We start from the raw sequence: 16,123 nt of genomic DNA on the forward strand, positions 1-16,123 counted from the left end.
CATAGACTTCATAGAAGAGAACACAGGGAAATCTCCTGAAAATTGGCTTTGCAGTGACTTTTTGGAAACATACCAAAAGCTTGGGCCACAAAAGCAAAACTAAGTAAATGGGACTACATTAAATTAAAAAACTTCTGCACAGTAAAGGAAATAATCAACAAAATGAAACAATATCCTACAGACTGGGAAAAAAATATTTGCAAACTATATATCTGATAAAAGGATAATCCAGAATTTCTAAAGAACTCATACAACTCAATAGTGGGAAAATAACCCAACTTAAAAATAGGCAAAAGACCTGAAAAGACATTTCTCCAAAGAAGGCATAAATAATACCCAAAAGTTATATGAAAAGGTCCTCAATATCATTAGTCATCAGGGGGAATGCAAATAAAAATTTATATTAGATATCACCTCATACCTGTTAGTATGACTGTTATCAAAAACGCTCTTTCCATTAAAAAATTCCTTTATATGTTTAATTTTTTAGATACTTTCTCTTGCTGTGTCTTCAGGTTGACTAATCTTTGCTTCTGCAGTGTCTAATCGCCTGTTAGTGCCATCCAGTTTAATTCTCATCTCTGGCTCTGTTTTAATCTCTGGAAGTTCAGTACTTTAAATGTATCTTATATAATCTCTCCTTAGCATGGTCATGTTTTCTTTTCCCATACCTTTCTGAAAACATGGGATATAGTAATGACTTTGATGTTTTTCCTATTGGTTCTGTCATCTGTATCATATCAGTCTATTGATCTTGCCCCAACTTTGAATCCTGTTTTTCTCCTTTTTTTTCCATGCCTCATAGGTTTGTATTATATAGCAAGCATCAAATTTCACCTTGTATGATACATATTTTTTGTATTCCTTTAAATATTTTCAAACTTTCTTCTAGCTTACAGTTAAGTTTCTTGGAAATAGTTTGATTTTTGTTTTTGAGGATTACTTTCAAAATAGCTTCTGTGAGTCCAGAACAGCATTTGGGGTCATTTTCCTTACTGCTGAGAAATCACTTCTGAGTACTCTATCCAATATCCTCTGAACGATAAGGTTTCGCCTTTGTCTAGTCCCAGTCTGGTGTGAGCACCAAGAGGGAGTGTTCCACCTGTTCCTTTCCCTGGGTGTTCCCTCCCCTAGCATTAATCAGTACTCAGCAGAAAACTTTAGGGAAACCTTGTGCAGGCCTCCAGAGCTCACTGTGTCACACTTCTACTTACTATAGCTTTCTTCTCTCTGGCATTCTCTCCTGAAATTCCCAGTTACTTCAGCCTCCCTGGGTTCTCAACTCTTGCATCTTTGACTCAGAGATTATCAGGCTCTGTGTAGGATTATCCCTTCCCATGCTGGTGCTGGGAAGCAATCACGGGACTTGCCTTGATTCCCTTCTCTTAGCAATCTCCCTTCTGCATTGCTTGTTGCCCAGTGTCTGAATATTCTTTCAGGTTTTTCTCTGGTTTACTAGATAGCAGAGGGACAACAGTGAAAGCAGAAATACCAATGAGGAAGTGATTTCAGTTTATTCAAATAATAGATGAGTGGAAAGAGAAATATTCACAAATGTTCTGCAGGCTTGGGTAGTAACAGGGATGTAGGTAACGAGAATTGTTAGGACTCAGGATATATTTTTTTTTTCTTTTTTTTCTTTTTTTTTTTTTTATTGTAAACAAATGGGATACATGTTGTTTCTCTGTTTGTACATGGCGTAAAGGCATACCATTTGTGTAATCATAAATTTACATAGAGCAATGTTGTTTGATTCATTCTGTTATTTTTTCCCTTCCCCCCACCCCTCCCACCCCTCTTTACCCTCTATACAGTAGTTCCTTCCTCCATACTTGCCCCCCTCCCTAACCCTAACTCTAACCCTTCCCTCCCCCCCATTATGTGTCATCCTCCACTTATCAGCGATATCATTCGTCCTTTGGCTTTTTGAGATCGGCCTATCTCACTTAGCATGATATTCTCCAATTTCATCCATTTGCCTACAAATGTCATAATTTTATCATTCTTTATGGCTGAGTAATATTCCATTGTATATATATATACCACAGTTTCTTTATCCACTCATCAATTGAAGGGCATCTAGGTTGGTTCCACAGTCTGGCTATTGTGAATTGAGCAGCTATGAACATTGATGTGGCTGTATTTCTGTAGTATGCAGATTTTAAGTCCTTTGGGTATAGGCCAAGGAGTGGGATAGCTGGGTCAAATGGTGGTTCCATTCCAAGTTTTCTAAGGAATCTCCACACTGCTTTCCATAGTGGCTGCACTAATTTGCAGCCCCACCAGCAGTGTATGAGTGTACCTTTCTCCCCACATCCTCGCCAACACCTGTTGTTGCTCGTATTCTTGATAATCGCCATTCTAATTGGGGTGAGATGGAATCTTAGGGTGGTTTTGATTTGCATTTCTCTTATTACTAGAGATGTTGAACATTTTTCCATATGTTTGTTGATTGCTTGTAGATCTTCTTCTGTGAAGTGTCTATTCATTTCCTTAGCCCATTTGTTGACTGGACTATTTGAATTCTTGGAGTAGAGTTTTTTGAGTTCTTTATAGATTCTGGAGATTAGTGCTCTATCTGAAGTATGATTGGCAAAGATATTCTCCCACTCTGTAGGCTCTCTCTTCACATTACTGATAGTTTCCTTTGCTGAGAGAAAGCTTTTTAGTTTGAATCTATCCCAGTGGTTGATTCTAGCTTTTATTTCTTGTGCTATGGGAGTCCTGTTAAGGAAGTCTGGTCCTAGACCAACAAGGTGAAGATTTGGACCTACTTTTTCTTCTATAATCTGCAGGGTCTCTGGTCTGATTCCGAGGTCCTTAATCCATTTTGAGTTTAGTTTCGTGCATGGTGAGAGATATGGGTTTAGTTTCATTCTGTTGCATATGGATTTCCAATTCTCCCAGCACCATTTGTTGAAGAGGCTATCTTTTCTCCATTGCATATTTTTGGCCCCTTTGTCTAGTATGAGAAAATTGTATTTATTTGGGTTTGTGTCCGTGTCCTCTATTCTGTACCATTGATCTACCTTTCTATTTTGGTACCAATACCATGCCGTTTTTGTTACTATTGCTTTGTAGTAGAGTTGAAGATCTGGTATTGCAATACCCCCTGTTTCACTCTTCCTGCTAAGGATTGCTTTAGCTATTCTGGGTTTCTTATTCTTCCAGATGAATTTCATGATTGCTTGCTCTATTTCTGTAAGGTACACAATTGGGATTTTAATTGGAATTGCATTGAATTTGTATAGCACTTTAGGTAGTATGGCCATTTTGACAATATTAATTCTTCCTATCCAAGAACATGGAAGATCTTTCCATCTTCTAAGGTGTTCTTTAATTTCTTTCTTTAGTGTTGTATAGTTCTCATTGTAGAGGTCTTTCACCTCTTTTGTGAGATTGATTCCCAAGTATTTTATTTTTTTCGAGGCTATTGTGAATGGGGTAGTTTTCCTAATTTCTCTTTCTGAAGATTCATCACTTATGTATAAAAATGCGTTGGATTTATGGGCATTGATCTTGTAACCTGCTACTTTACTGAAATCACTTATGAGTTCTAAGAGTTTTCTGGTGGAATTTCCAGGTTCCTCTAAATATATAATCATGTCATCAGCGAACAGGGATAGTTTGAGTTCTTCTTTTCCAATTCGTATCCCTTTAATTTCTTTGGTTTGTCTAATTGCTCTGGCCAGAGTCTCAAGAACGATGTTGAATAGAAGCGGTGAAAGAGGGCATCCCTGCCTTGTTCCAGTTTTTAGGGGGAATGCTTTCAGTTTTTCACCATTTAGAATGATATTAGCCATGGGCTTAGCATAAATGGCCTTTACAATGTTAAGGAATGTTCCCACTATCCCTATTTTTTCTAGTGTTTTGAGCATGAAGGGGTGCTGTATTTTATCAAATGCTTTTTCTGCATCTATTGAAATAATCATGTGATTCTTGACTTTAAGTCTATTAATATGGTGAATTACGTTTATTGATTTCCTGATGTTGAACCAACCTTGCATCCCTGGGATGAAACCCACTTGATCATGGTGCACTATCTTTTTAATATGTTTTTGTATGCGATTTGCTAAAATTTTGTTGAGAATTTTTGCGTCGATGTTCATTAAGGATATTGGTCTGAAATTTTCTTTCCTTGATGAGTCTCTGTCTGGTTTAGGTATCAGTGTGATATTGGCTTCATAGAATGAGTTTGGGAGGGTTCCCTCCTCTTCTATTTTATGGAATACTTTGAGAAGTATTGGAATGAGCTCTTCCTTAAAAGTTTTGTAGAACTCGGCTGAGAACCCATCTGGTCCCGGACTTTTCTTTGTTGGTAGGCTTTTGATGACTTCTTCTATTTCAGTACTTGAAATTGGTCTATTTAAATTGTTTATGTCCTCCTCATTCAGTTTAGGCAATTCATATGTCTCTAGAAACCTGTTGATGTCTTCGAAATTTTCTATTTTGTTGGAGTATAGATTTTCAAAATAGCTTCTAATTATGTTTTGTATTTCCATCCTGTCTGTTGTGATATTTCCTTGTTCATTCCGAATTTTAGTGATTTGGGTTTTCTCTCGTCTTCTCTTTGTTAGTGTGGCTAAAGGTTTATCAATTTTGTTTACTTTTTCGAAGAACCAACTATTTATTTTGTCAATTTTTTGTATTGTTTCTTTTGTTTCAATTTCATTGATTTCAGCTCTGAGTTTAACTATTTCCTGTCTTCTACTACTTTTGGTGCTGTTCTGTTCTTCTTTTTCTAAGGCTTTGAGCTGTAGTGTTAGGTTGTTTATTTGTTGAGTTTTACTTCTTTTATTAAATGCGCTCCATGAAATAAATTTCCCTCTAAGTACTGCTTTCATAGTGTCCCAGAGATTTTGATATGATGTTTCTTTGTTCTCATTTACCTCTAAGAATTTTTTAATTTCCTTCCTAATATCTTCTGTTATCCATTCATCATATAATAGCATATTGTTTAATCTCCAGATGTTGGAATAGTTTCTGTGTTTTACTCTTTCATTTATTTCTAACTTCAATCCATTATGATCTGATAGAATACATGCTAGTGTCTCTATCTTCTTGTATTTGCTAACATTAGCTTTGTGGCATAATATATGGTCTATTTTAGAGAAGGATCCATGTGCTGCTGAGAAGAAAGTGTATTCACTCTTGGTTGGATGGAATATTCTATAAATGTCCGTTAAGTCTAAATTATTGATTGTGTTGTTGAGATCTATGGTTTCTTTGTTCAATTTTTGTCTGGAAGATCTGTCCAGTGGTGAGAGCAGCGTGTTAAAATCACCTAGTATTATTGTGTTGTGGTCTATTTGGTTTCTGAAATTGAGAAGGATTTGTTTGACATACATAGATGAGCCTCAGGATATATTTTGAAGCAACAGAAGTTTCTGCTTGTTTTGGATGTGGGTATCAGAAAAAGAGTTAAATCAGTGAAGATTGTGGTTTTTACCAGAGCATTAGGAATGGTAATGCCATGTCATGAGATAGATACAAGATAGGGAGGAGTAGCAGGTATTAGAGGAAATTTAGGAGTTCTGTTTCAGAAATGCTACTTGAGATGTCTTTTAGACATCCAGGTGATGTCAAGAAGGCCCTTGGATATGAATCTTGCACTAAGAAAGAGAGAGCACAGAGCTAGCAATGAATTGCTGGATATCATCAATATCTACATGATCTTGAAAGCTGTGAAACTAAAAAAAAAAAAAAAAAAATCAGGGAGTGAGAGTTAAGTAGAGAAGAAATTATATTTCAGACCTGAGCCCCACAGCACCAAGTCATTTGGAGGTCAGGAAGAGAAGGAAGCAGGAAAAGAGTATGAAAAATGAGCTGCTAATGAGAGAGAAGGAAACCCAGGAAAGCAACTTGTCTTGAAACTAAATTTTAAAAAAGTCTCATGACCTTAGGAACAAAAATAAGCCAGATATATAGTATATAATTGGATTTTTATGAAATCTAGCAGCAAACAAAATTAAGACATGGTGATGAAAAAAGGTGGTTGGGGATGGGGGTGTGGGTAGTGAGTGGAAAGAGTCACAAGGGAACTTTCCTGGTTACTAGAAATATTCTGTCTATTGTTTGTAATGTTGTGTATGGGTACCTTCATCTATCTAGTATCATTGAATGAATACATAAGATCCATATATTTTATTGAATATAAATTTTTTTAAAGAAAGGAGTTGTGACTATCAAATGATAAATTTACGTGAGAACTACCCTATGTGCATATGTGGTTATATGACCTGTGTAACTCTACATCATGTACATCCAGAAGAATGAGAAGTTATATTCCATTTATCTAGAATGTGTCAAAATGCAGTCCACCATCAAGTATAACAAACAAATATTTGTAGAACAGATAAAAAATAATTTAAAAAACAAAAAAAGATCAAGGTTTACATACATTAAAAAAAAAAGAGAACTGAGAATTAACCATTTCCAGTATTGACCTTGATATCAGTAGTTTCGATGGTAAAATGGGAATATGTGTCTAGAGTTGGATAAAGAGAAACCATGAAATGAAGAAGTCAATACCCAAAACAAAGGCTCCTATATGGGATTTTTCCTAAATAGAAGAAGAAAGATGTGAACAAGATGAAGGGAGATGGGGTTATCTATGCAAATTTCTTTCCTTTTTAAAAAATGGAATACGTGTCAGGATGTCTTTATTATGATATGAATGATACAGTAGAAAGTAGAATTCATGGTTCAGGAGGCAGTGGGGGAAGATTGAATAGGGGCGTCAGTGGAATTGAATTGGATCTTTCCTACTGTAATTTCAGGTGGGAAAGGAGAGTATATGGATACAGAATCAGGTGGGCTAGTAGATTTTTTTTTGTAGTTGCAGATGAACCACATGCCTTTTTTTTTTTAATTATTTTTGTGTGTGGTGCTAAAGATTGAACCCAGTGCCTCACATGTTCTGGGCAGGTGCCACTGAGCCACAGCCCCACCCCAGCCAGTAGGTTATTATAAGGGGAATATTTAGTACTTTATGTTGTTTTATTTTTTTCTCCCAGTTAAATAAAAACCAGAGTTGGCAAATGGTGAGATTTGGGAGAAGGGCATTAAAGGTTTGAGATGATGTCAGTTAGTTTTCTTGGAGAGGACATAAATACATTAATAAGTAAATGTAGTAAAGTTGGCAGGTGGTAACAAGGACCCACTTGATATTTGTCACTGTAAATATAAAGAGACACCAGCCAGCATGATTCTGTGTTTTTTTTAAAATCACCCTTAATCTATGGTTACAGTTGCAAAGTAAATGGACAGTTGGGTTTTAAAGGGTCGGGATTTCACCAGATGCATAAACGATACTTGAATTTATATGAAGTTCAACAACAAACAAAATCTTGCTACCTCCTAAGGACACCATGAGAGGGTGATATGGTGTCCTTGGGGAACAACAAGATTTCATTCAGAGCTTGAATTTAAAATGAACCTTCAGAAAATAAATTTAAGAGGTGGGTGCTATGGCACATACCTGTAATCCCAGCAACTTTGGAGGCCGAGGCAGAAAGAACTTCTGCCACACACTCTTGACCTCTTTACTCTTTCTTGAACATACCAAATTTGTTCTTATTTCAGTACCTTAATCTTTGCCTTTCCCTTTGTCTCCCACTTCTTATGTGGCAGTTCTTCAGTCTTTAAGATTTTTGATGAAATGTCATCTCCTTGGTCAAGCCTTTTCTGCCAATCCCATTCCTGCCTCATTCTCTTACCTTTCTGGTCTTCTGTCCCCTACTTCTCCCTCTCTCACTTTTTCTATGTTTTCTCTCTTTTTTCTTTCTTTTCTTATAGCACTGTTCACTCTAGTTATAAGGACAGACTTTGACCTATTTCCTGCTACTTCTTAGCATGTGCAACAATGCCTTGTGCACAGGAGATGCTCAGAAAATATTTATTTGGAAGAATTATAAATGGAAAACTTTTCTAATGTCTTTAAAATATAGGCTGACTTTCAAATGAATTCATGCAAAAATTTCAGTAACAGATCTTGCATGAAATGGGTCTTCATCATGATCTGGTTTTCTCCAACCATAGAAAAAAAACCTAAGGCATTAACAAATAATAGAAATCCAGTTTTATAGAAGAAACCCAGGCCTGTTCAGAAATTTATGATAAAATGAGATTACTTACTTTACTGATTAAACTGTTCTAAAAATAATAATTTCATAATTCATAGATTAAGTTAATATTTCCATATCTTATGACAAGAACATTAATTTTATGAGATAGGAGATTTATTTATTTATGCATGCTGGGAATCAAACCCAGGCCCTTACATGTTAGGCAAGTACCCTACTATTGAACCCCAAGCCTTGATAAGAAAATATTTTGATTTGTGTTTGTTTTCTAAATAAAATTTGCTTTTTTTTTTTTTTTTTTTTTGGTACCAGGGATTGAATCCACCAGGAGTGCTTAACCACTGTGCCACATTTCTAGTTCTTTGTTTTTTTTTTTTATTTTGAGATAGAGTCTCACTAGGTTTCTTACAACCTTGCTAAGTTGCTGAGGCTGGCTTCAAATCTGCAGTCCTCCTGCCTCAGCCTCCCAAGCCTTTGGTGTAACAGGCATGTGCCATGGTCTTTCCTCATTAGATATCATTTAAAACATGGTTGTTGGGCTGGGGATATAGCTCAGTTGGTAGCGTGCTTGCCTTGCGAGCACAAGGCCCTGGGTTCAATCCCCAGCACTGCAAAAAAAAAAAAAAAAAAAACATAAAATATGGTTTTTACTCTTCGAGAGCTTCATGTTTGTTTAAGAAGCAACCCAAAACATTGGCAAAGTGCAGTGGCAATACAGGACAAAAGTTAAGACAGCAAGAAAAATTATTTTAAGGTAGAACACACTGAATTATGTAATCTAACTGGTAAAAGCAGTAATTGCTGACCAGGTGCAATTTAAAATGGTATACTGCTCAGCCCATATAACAGTGTCACTCTTTTGTTCCACCATGGCTACTCAAGGTCTCTAAGCTCATGGTGTGGCCCTGTTATAACTGATTTTTTGTTTTCGTTGCAGTTGTCGGACAAGTAACCGCAAGAGCTTGATTGTGACTTCTAGCACATCACCTACACTACCACGACCACACTCCCCACTCCATGGCCACACAGGTGAGTGTTTGGAAGTTAAGAAAGATTGAATGAAAGAGTGTCCACAGAAGCCAGATTTGTATCCTACTTACTTTGTTCAGGTTCAGTATATTACATAGTCACATCACTTAAGTAAAGCTTACAGAGTTTATGGACTGGCTTTCTCTCTAAGAGAATGTGTTCAGTCTGCTTTTGATTCTTAGTTGCTTCTTCCCTTGTTCTCTCAACATTCCTTTTAGTCTTGTAAATTTTTGGGCCACGTGTATAACCTGGGTCAGTGGCCTCTGTTCTAGTGTTTTCTACTGTGTTATGGCTCCAGTCATCTTGGGCCATGTAATGAAGGTCCAGTAACATTTCATCCTACCATGCCCAAGGATCGAGGCTTACAGAAAGAAATCTGGTTAACTTTCTCCCTGTTACATTAGAAGTAAACAAAAGTAAGAGGAATATTTGTTTCAAATTTATTTTATATATTGCAGACTCTCTTCCATCTGGAATGTACTTTCCAGACAATTTAAAGACCAATTTACGTGCCTCTGACAGAGGAATATATAAAAATGATAAGATTTACATTAACTTAGCCACATACTACTTATAGGGGAGGGGCAAAGACCTCATTTGAGGAGTTAGCCATGTGTTTCCATCTAGACATATTCGTGTATCCTATGGGAGCCAGATCCAGCTTTGTTGGAAGGACTACTGTATTGCTACATTGTTCTTTGCTACAGTTTGTAGTAGAAATTCTAAACCTGGGACTAATAGAAATGAAGCACTTGGCACCATAGAAAACTGTTCAGAGATTGCAGCCCAGATTTGGTAATCCATGTGTACTATACTCCTAAACCCGGACCCTCTCTGTCTTTGGGCAATAAAAGGGGGATAAAAAAGTTGTGGAACAGGTTGGCATTAAGTTGAATAAGATAGGTCTCTTTCTCTTGGGTTCCTCTTCTTGCTCACAGTTTACTGAGCCTTTGAAGGGAGAAAGAGAGAATGTGTATGGATTAGTTGTCAAGACTCTCAGAGTCTGGGAATTGTGAAACTGAACTTTGTCCTTGGAAGAAGAGTCTCATCTCAAACACTAGCTGTCACTTTATAAAATACCACCAAGAGCACAGAGTTTCCAAGGAATTGGAGATATATCTGAACTTTAAAGTAAAGCTCTCATTCTGCTTAGGTACTTTCATCCAGAAAATTGATTGGGTTCTGGACTAGGTCAAATAGCTTCTCCTGCTTTTGTAAAAATTCAGCATGCATTTGACCTGGCCTTGGCATCATATAGAAATAAATTTAGCTTGTCCAAATTTGTACATAGTTTCACAACTGTAATGTGAGTACTGGACAATAATTACTACTGGCTGCTCCTCTCTTGAGATGATTATCTCTTTATTTAGATTCCTGGCAGCCAGAGTTCATGACTAAATCTTACCTATTCAAGTGGCTTTGATTGAGAACACCACCTGGCCTTTTCAGTCTGCCTGGGTCTATGGATGTAACTCTTTTGAGTTAATATGTGTAACATGCTTAGAATTTTATACTTAGAACTTCATAAATGTTAGGGTCATCTCAGCAATTCACTGTAGAAAGTCCAGGGAAGGGGAGGAATTGACATTAAAAATCCAATCCATGGCTGTAGACTATATTTAATCAGCTGTTGAGAAAGACAGCACTGATTGTTCCTTACAGATCAAGTTTGACATTAGATTATATTCTCAAATCTTACACATCCTGAAATCTGTATTCACAGGATGTTCTGAGACTCTTTAATTTCACTCTTAAATATGAATCTGTTGAATAATATGAGGTCTGTTAATTTGAAAGTAGGTTTATTTATTCCATATAGTTCAGTGCTTATATATTATTAAATATGTACATAAACAGCTTTCAGCTTCAATAAGATCAAATCAGTAGGTACTCAGTCATTTTGAAAATAGAAATTTCCTAGTTCTTTTTGTTTGTTTTCTTGTGGTTGATAGGTGGTGCTGAGGCTCAAGCCCAGGGCTTCATGCATGTTAGGCAAGTATTCTACCTCTGAACTACACCTCCAGACCTCTCTAATTCTTCCTCCCTTCCTCTTTCCTTCCTTTCCTCCTTCCTTTCTGTAAGCAAAAATGAAGACTATACAGAAATACACTATGTGCTTCCTTTCCTGACTCATGTATAGGCTTCTCATTATTAATATCCCCACCAGAGTGGTACATTTGTTATAATTGATATGCTTACACTAATAAATCATTATCAGATGGTCAGTAGTTTACATAGGATTCACTCGTAGTGGTATACAACTGTGTATTTAGACAAATTTATAGTGACATGTATTCACCATTCAAGTAACATAGAGTATTTTCACTGCCTTAAAACTACTCTGTTCTCTGCCAGTTAATCCTTCTCTCCCTCTAAACCCTGGTATCCATCAATCCTTTTACTGCCTCTACAGTTTTGCCTTTTCCATAATATCATGTAGTTGAAATTATACAGTATCTTGCCTTTTCAGATTAGCTTCTTTTACTTAATAAAGTGTATCTATTGGCTCAAGATTCAAGCAACAGGAGTACTGCTTCTCACTGAGGTGGGTGAAAGAGGGAATTCACTGAAATTCAATATTGTAGAGTCAGAGTCTTTTAGAGGCTCAGAAATTCAGGGCCAATAATCAAAGAACAAGAGTACGTTGGAGCCAAGCCAGTTAAAGCAGCAGCAGCACTGGATAAACACAAAAGGGAACAATAACAGAGAGAGAAACACACAGTGGACAAATTTGGCAAGAAAAAACCTGTAAACTAGAAAAGCAGCCTGAATTTAGCAGATCCAGATGCTGTTCAGTGAAAAAATGTACCATATTTCTCCCCCTCCCCATTTTTATAATAATTCTTTTGAATTTCTTATCTGTTATTTTATCTACTTCAGTATCTTTGGGGTCAGTTTCTGGTGAATTAAGAACTTAAGTAAGTGGTGTGCTACCTTGTTTTTTCATATTTCTTGTGTTCCTATGTTGGGTTTTATGCATCTGTTGGAAGGGATTTCTATTCTACTCTTATATGTAGGCTTTTTTAGGACATGGTCTTCACTTGGCAGTGTCCTAGGGTGATCTGGACTGAGTCCCCTTTGTAGGTGTGGTTCCCACAACCTTTGTGTTAATTTTCTGTCCTTGCTGTAGGCCCACCCCTAACTGTTTCACTTGGGGCCTGGTTCATAGTTTGTATTCTTTATATTAAAGTATAACTGAAGATTGGGTATCATTAATTTGTGGGTGGAGCAAAATCTGCCATCTTTTGGTTGAGCTTAGTTTAGCAGCAGAGTCTCTACCCTGTGAACTTGTAGTGTCCCCGGTAGGTTCCTAACACCTCACCAAATAAGGGGAAACAAACAATAGCAACAACCACAAACGGTGGGGTCAGCAACTGTCAACAGTAAAAACAATAACTATGAACTAGATCTGGCTTTAAAACAAACAATAGATTTCAATTATGTCAGACACAGCAGTAGTAATTGCGTTAGCATTAACGGTGGGGACAGGATTTATATTAACCAATTAATTCTAAAAGATGGTAAAAAATACTGTTAATTAAGAGAAAAGAAAATGTGACAGAAAGGTAGAAAAGAGTTTATAATTTCAAAAAGTGAACAGAGAATGCAGAAGAGATGTAGCAGGTGATGGTTATTAGTAGTAAGAAGAGAAATTAGGAGAAACAAAAGGGAGGGGGCAGTGGATGAAAGCTAGTGGACTGAGACAGACATCATTACCCTGTGTACATGTATGGTTACACAAATGGTGTGAATCTACATCATGTACAATCATGGAAACAAAATGATGTACCCCATTTGTGTACAGAATCAAAATTCAGTCTGTAAAAAAAATTAAAACAAAGTAAAGGGAGAGAGAAAGAGAGAACAGGAAGGGAGAGTGGAAGAGAGAAAGAGAAACAAATGAAAACAATATGAAACAAAACAAAAATATACAAACCAAAAACCCTAACCCTCAAAAGACAAAGCAAGGAAAAATAACTACATTTAAAAAATACTAAAAATGAGGAAAAAAAGAAACAAATATGTATACATGTATCCATGAACAAATCAGTGCAACAAACACATTGGCACACACAGAGAACCAGCTGAAAAGGAAAAAAAGAAAGAAGCATTTCCACAGAGGTGATCAAAATAGTTGATGAGAATGAATGGTCATTGTCTATACCTGACTGTCTTTCTGTTTCTTCTTGAGCTACGTACTGAGAGTAGGAACAAGGGCTGGGGATTGTTAACTCCTTCTTTTTGTGTTGCTTTCCAAGCTGCCAGCTGGAGTGGCCAGGACTAAGCCACCAGTGTGAGGTGGGATGGAATGGGAAGTACTGTCAGTTGGAATTTTGTCTGCACAGACCAAATTGCTGTATTTCCAGGGTAGGGCTGCTACAGAGTTCTATGAGTGGAGTTCTGGTGGGTGGGGCTTAGATCTGATCAATCCTCAGGGACTTTGTTGGGTGGTATCTGCTCTGGAAAAATTAGATCAACACACCCTGCTGCTGCAGTGCCACAGCCTTAAGATGGCTACTGCCTCCACTCTCTGCAGCCAGTTGAGAAACTGACTGCATTTTTCAACACCAGTATACACTGGAGCCCTCAGGATCGGCTAATTTCAGACTGCTTTTTTGAGCTGAGGTTTTTTCCATACCAAATCCATGTTTCCATCTGTGTTCTCCTTTGCTCTGTAGTGAACCAGTGCTGCTACCACTGCTGCTACCTTTATTGCTGCCACAGCCAACTTGGCTTCAATATACTCTTTCTTCTTTGTTTAGTGTACCCAAATTTCTGAGTCTCTAAGACATTCTAACTATCCAATATTGAATTTTAGTGAAGTCTCTCACTTACCTCCTTAGAAGCATACTCCTACTGCTTGAATCCTGAGCCACGGAGCAGCTAGGAATGCAACCTTCTTTATTCCACTATCTTGAATCTCAGTGTTGTAATTCTGAACTGGCAATCAGGCAGGAACCATCTTGAAAAGGCCACACTACAGTTCACTGGGGACTGGGGATCTGGCTCAGTAGTTGAGTGCCCCTGAGTTCTATCCCCTGTAGGAATCCAGAAGTTCACAGCAAGCATTGCTATACTGTCCCAGCAAGTGCCTACTTTATGGCCTAGAACAAAACTCCAATAGACAATTCTTCCCATTCCATCCTACCTTCTACTGGTAAGAAGGGAATAATGAAAGCTATTTCAATGCAGCTGAGAGTTCAGTGAGTAAAACAAAAAAAAAAAAAGGAAGGGGTTAACAGCTCCCAGCCCTTGCTTGTGTTCTGGCATGGGCATGTTTTGTTTTTCTTTCTCAGTACATGGCCCACAAAGAAACTAAAAGGACAGTCAGGCATAGGCAGGGACCATCCATCCTTGTTGACAGTTTTGACCATCTCAGTGGGGAAGATTTTTATTTTTCATTAAGAATCTTTTCTCCCCTGGGCATGATGGTGCACACCTTTATCCCAGCAACTCAGGAGGCTGAGGCAAGAGGATGACAAGTTCAAGATTAGCCTCAGCAACTTAGTGAAGCCATAAGCAACTTAGAAACTTAGAGAGATGCTGTCTCAAAATAAAAAATAAAAAGGGCTGTGGATGTAGCTCAGAGATAATATGCCCCCAGGTTCAATCCCCACAGCAAAAAAAAAAAAAAAAAAAAAAAAAAAGAATCTTTTTTTCGTGTGTGTGTGTGTGTGTGCTTGCTGTGCTAGTTGGCTCATTTTTTCCCCTCATTTTTAACTTTGTTATGATAATTGTTTTTCCTTGTCTTTTGAAGGGTAGAGTTTTTGATTTATGTTTTTGTTTCTCTTTCTCTCTTTCCCACTAACAGCCATATTCTCCTATTCTTTCTTTCTCCCTCTACATTATTTTCCTAATTTTTCTCTTCCTTCTTTATAACCATTACTTGCTGCATCTCTTCTGCATTGTCTCTGTTCACACCTTGAACATTCTAGATTTTCTTGTATCTTTTGATTGCATTTTCTTTTCTCTTAATGAACTACATTTTTACCATCATTTAGAACTATTTTGTTTGTATAACTCCTGCCCCCATCACTCACATTGTTGCAGTTAGTACTGTGGATGACAGAGTTAGCACCTGCTTTTTACTTTAAATGCAGGTATAGTTCATGATTATTGTTTTCGCTGTTGGCAATTGCTGCCTCCCCATTCCTGTCTGTGGTAGTATTATAGATTTAATAGTAGGAACCAGGTAATTCATTCATTTAATTCTGTATATTATTTACTTGGGTTGTTGCTGTTGTTTGTTTCATGCTTTTCTGTGAGATGCTAGGAATCTATAGGGACACTACAAATTCATAGAGTAGAGATTCTGCTGTTGAACTGTACTCACCCAAAAGTGCACTTGGCTCCACACAAATTGACCACATTCATATTAACCACACTCAAACTTCAGCAATACTTTAATACAAAGAATAGAAAAGCATAAAATTCCCTAATGATCAGGCCCTAAATAGAAATGTCTAGGTGGAGGGAACCCTCAGATCCCACTTGTGGACCCACTCCTACAGCAAAAACAGATTAACACAAAGACTCTGGATACCACAATTAATTGGCAAGGGGTCTCAATCTATTATGAAAAAACAAGGTAATACAGTGCCTCCTAAAGTTCATAATTTACTAACAACTGACTCCAAAGCTGTTTAATGGATGAAATATCAGATAAAGAATGCAAAAGAAGGATTATAAAAATAATCAGTGAGGAAGGGCATGGTGGTGCACACCTGTAATCCTAGAGGCTCAGGAGGCTGAGGCAGGAGGATTGTGAGTTTAAAGCCAGCCTCAGCAATAGTGAGACCCTAAGCAACTCATTGAGACCTTGTCTCTAAATAAAATACAAAACAGGGCTAGGGATGTGACTCAGTGGTTGAGTGCTCCAGAGTTCAATCCCCCGTACCCCGCCTTCCCAAAAAATGATCAGTGAATTCCAAGAGAATACACACACACACACACACACACAAAGAAACTAAACTAATTCATGACTACTAAGCTGGCACTAAGCCCAGATG

The 16,123-nt window shown here is 37.4% G+C and overlaps 1 protein-coding gene across 9 annotated transcripts in view; it reads left to right on the plus strand.

Moving 5' to 3' along the window:
* The window catches only part of MAST2 (microtubule associated serine/threonine kinase 2), a 265,812-nt gene that overhangs the window by 179,665 nt on the left and 70,024 nt on the right, over window positions 1-16,123 (plus strand). For all 9 annotated transcript variants that reach the window (XM_079115708.1, XM_079115709.1, XM_079115702.1 and 6 more), the window contains one exon: window positions 9,022-9,113. In XM_079115708.1, the coding sequence (XP_078971834.1) occupies window positions 9,022-9,113 (92 nt within the window). The remainder of the gene's footprint in view (window positions 1-9,021; window positions 9,114-16,123) is intronic.

This window comes from Sciurus vulgaris (genome assembly GCF_902686455.1).
Source record: "Sciurus vulgaris genome assembly, chromosome: 1".
In the NCBI taxonomy this organism is placed as follows: Eukaryota; Metazoa; Chordata; class Mammalia; order Rodentia; family Sciuridae; genus Sciurus; species Sciurus vulgaris.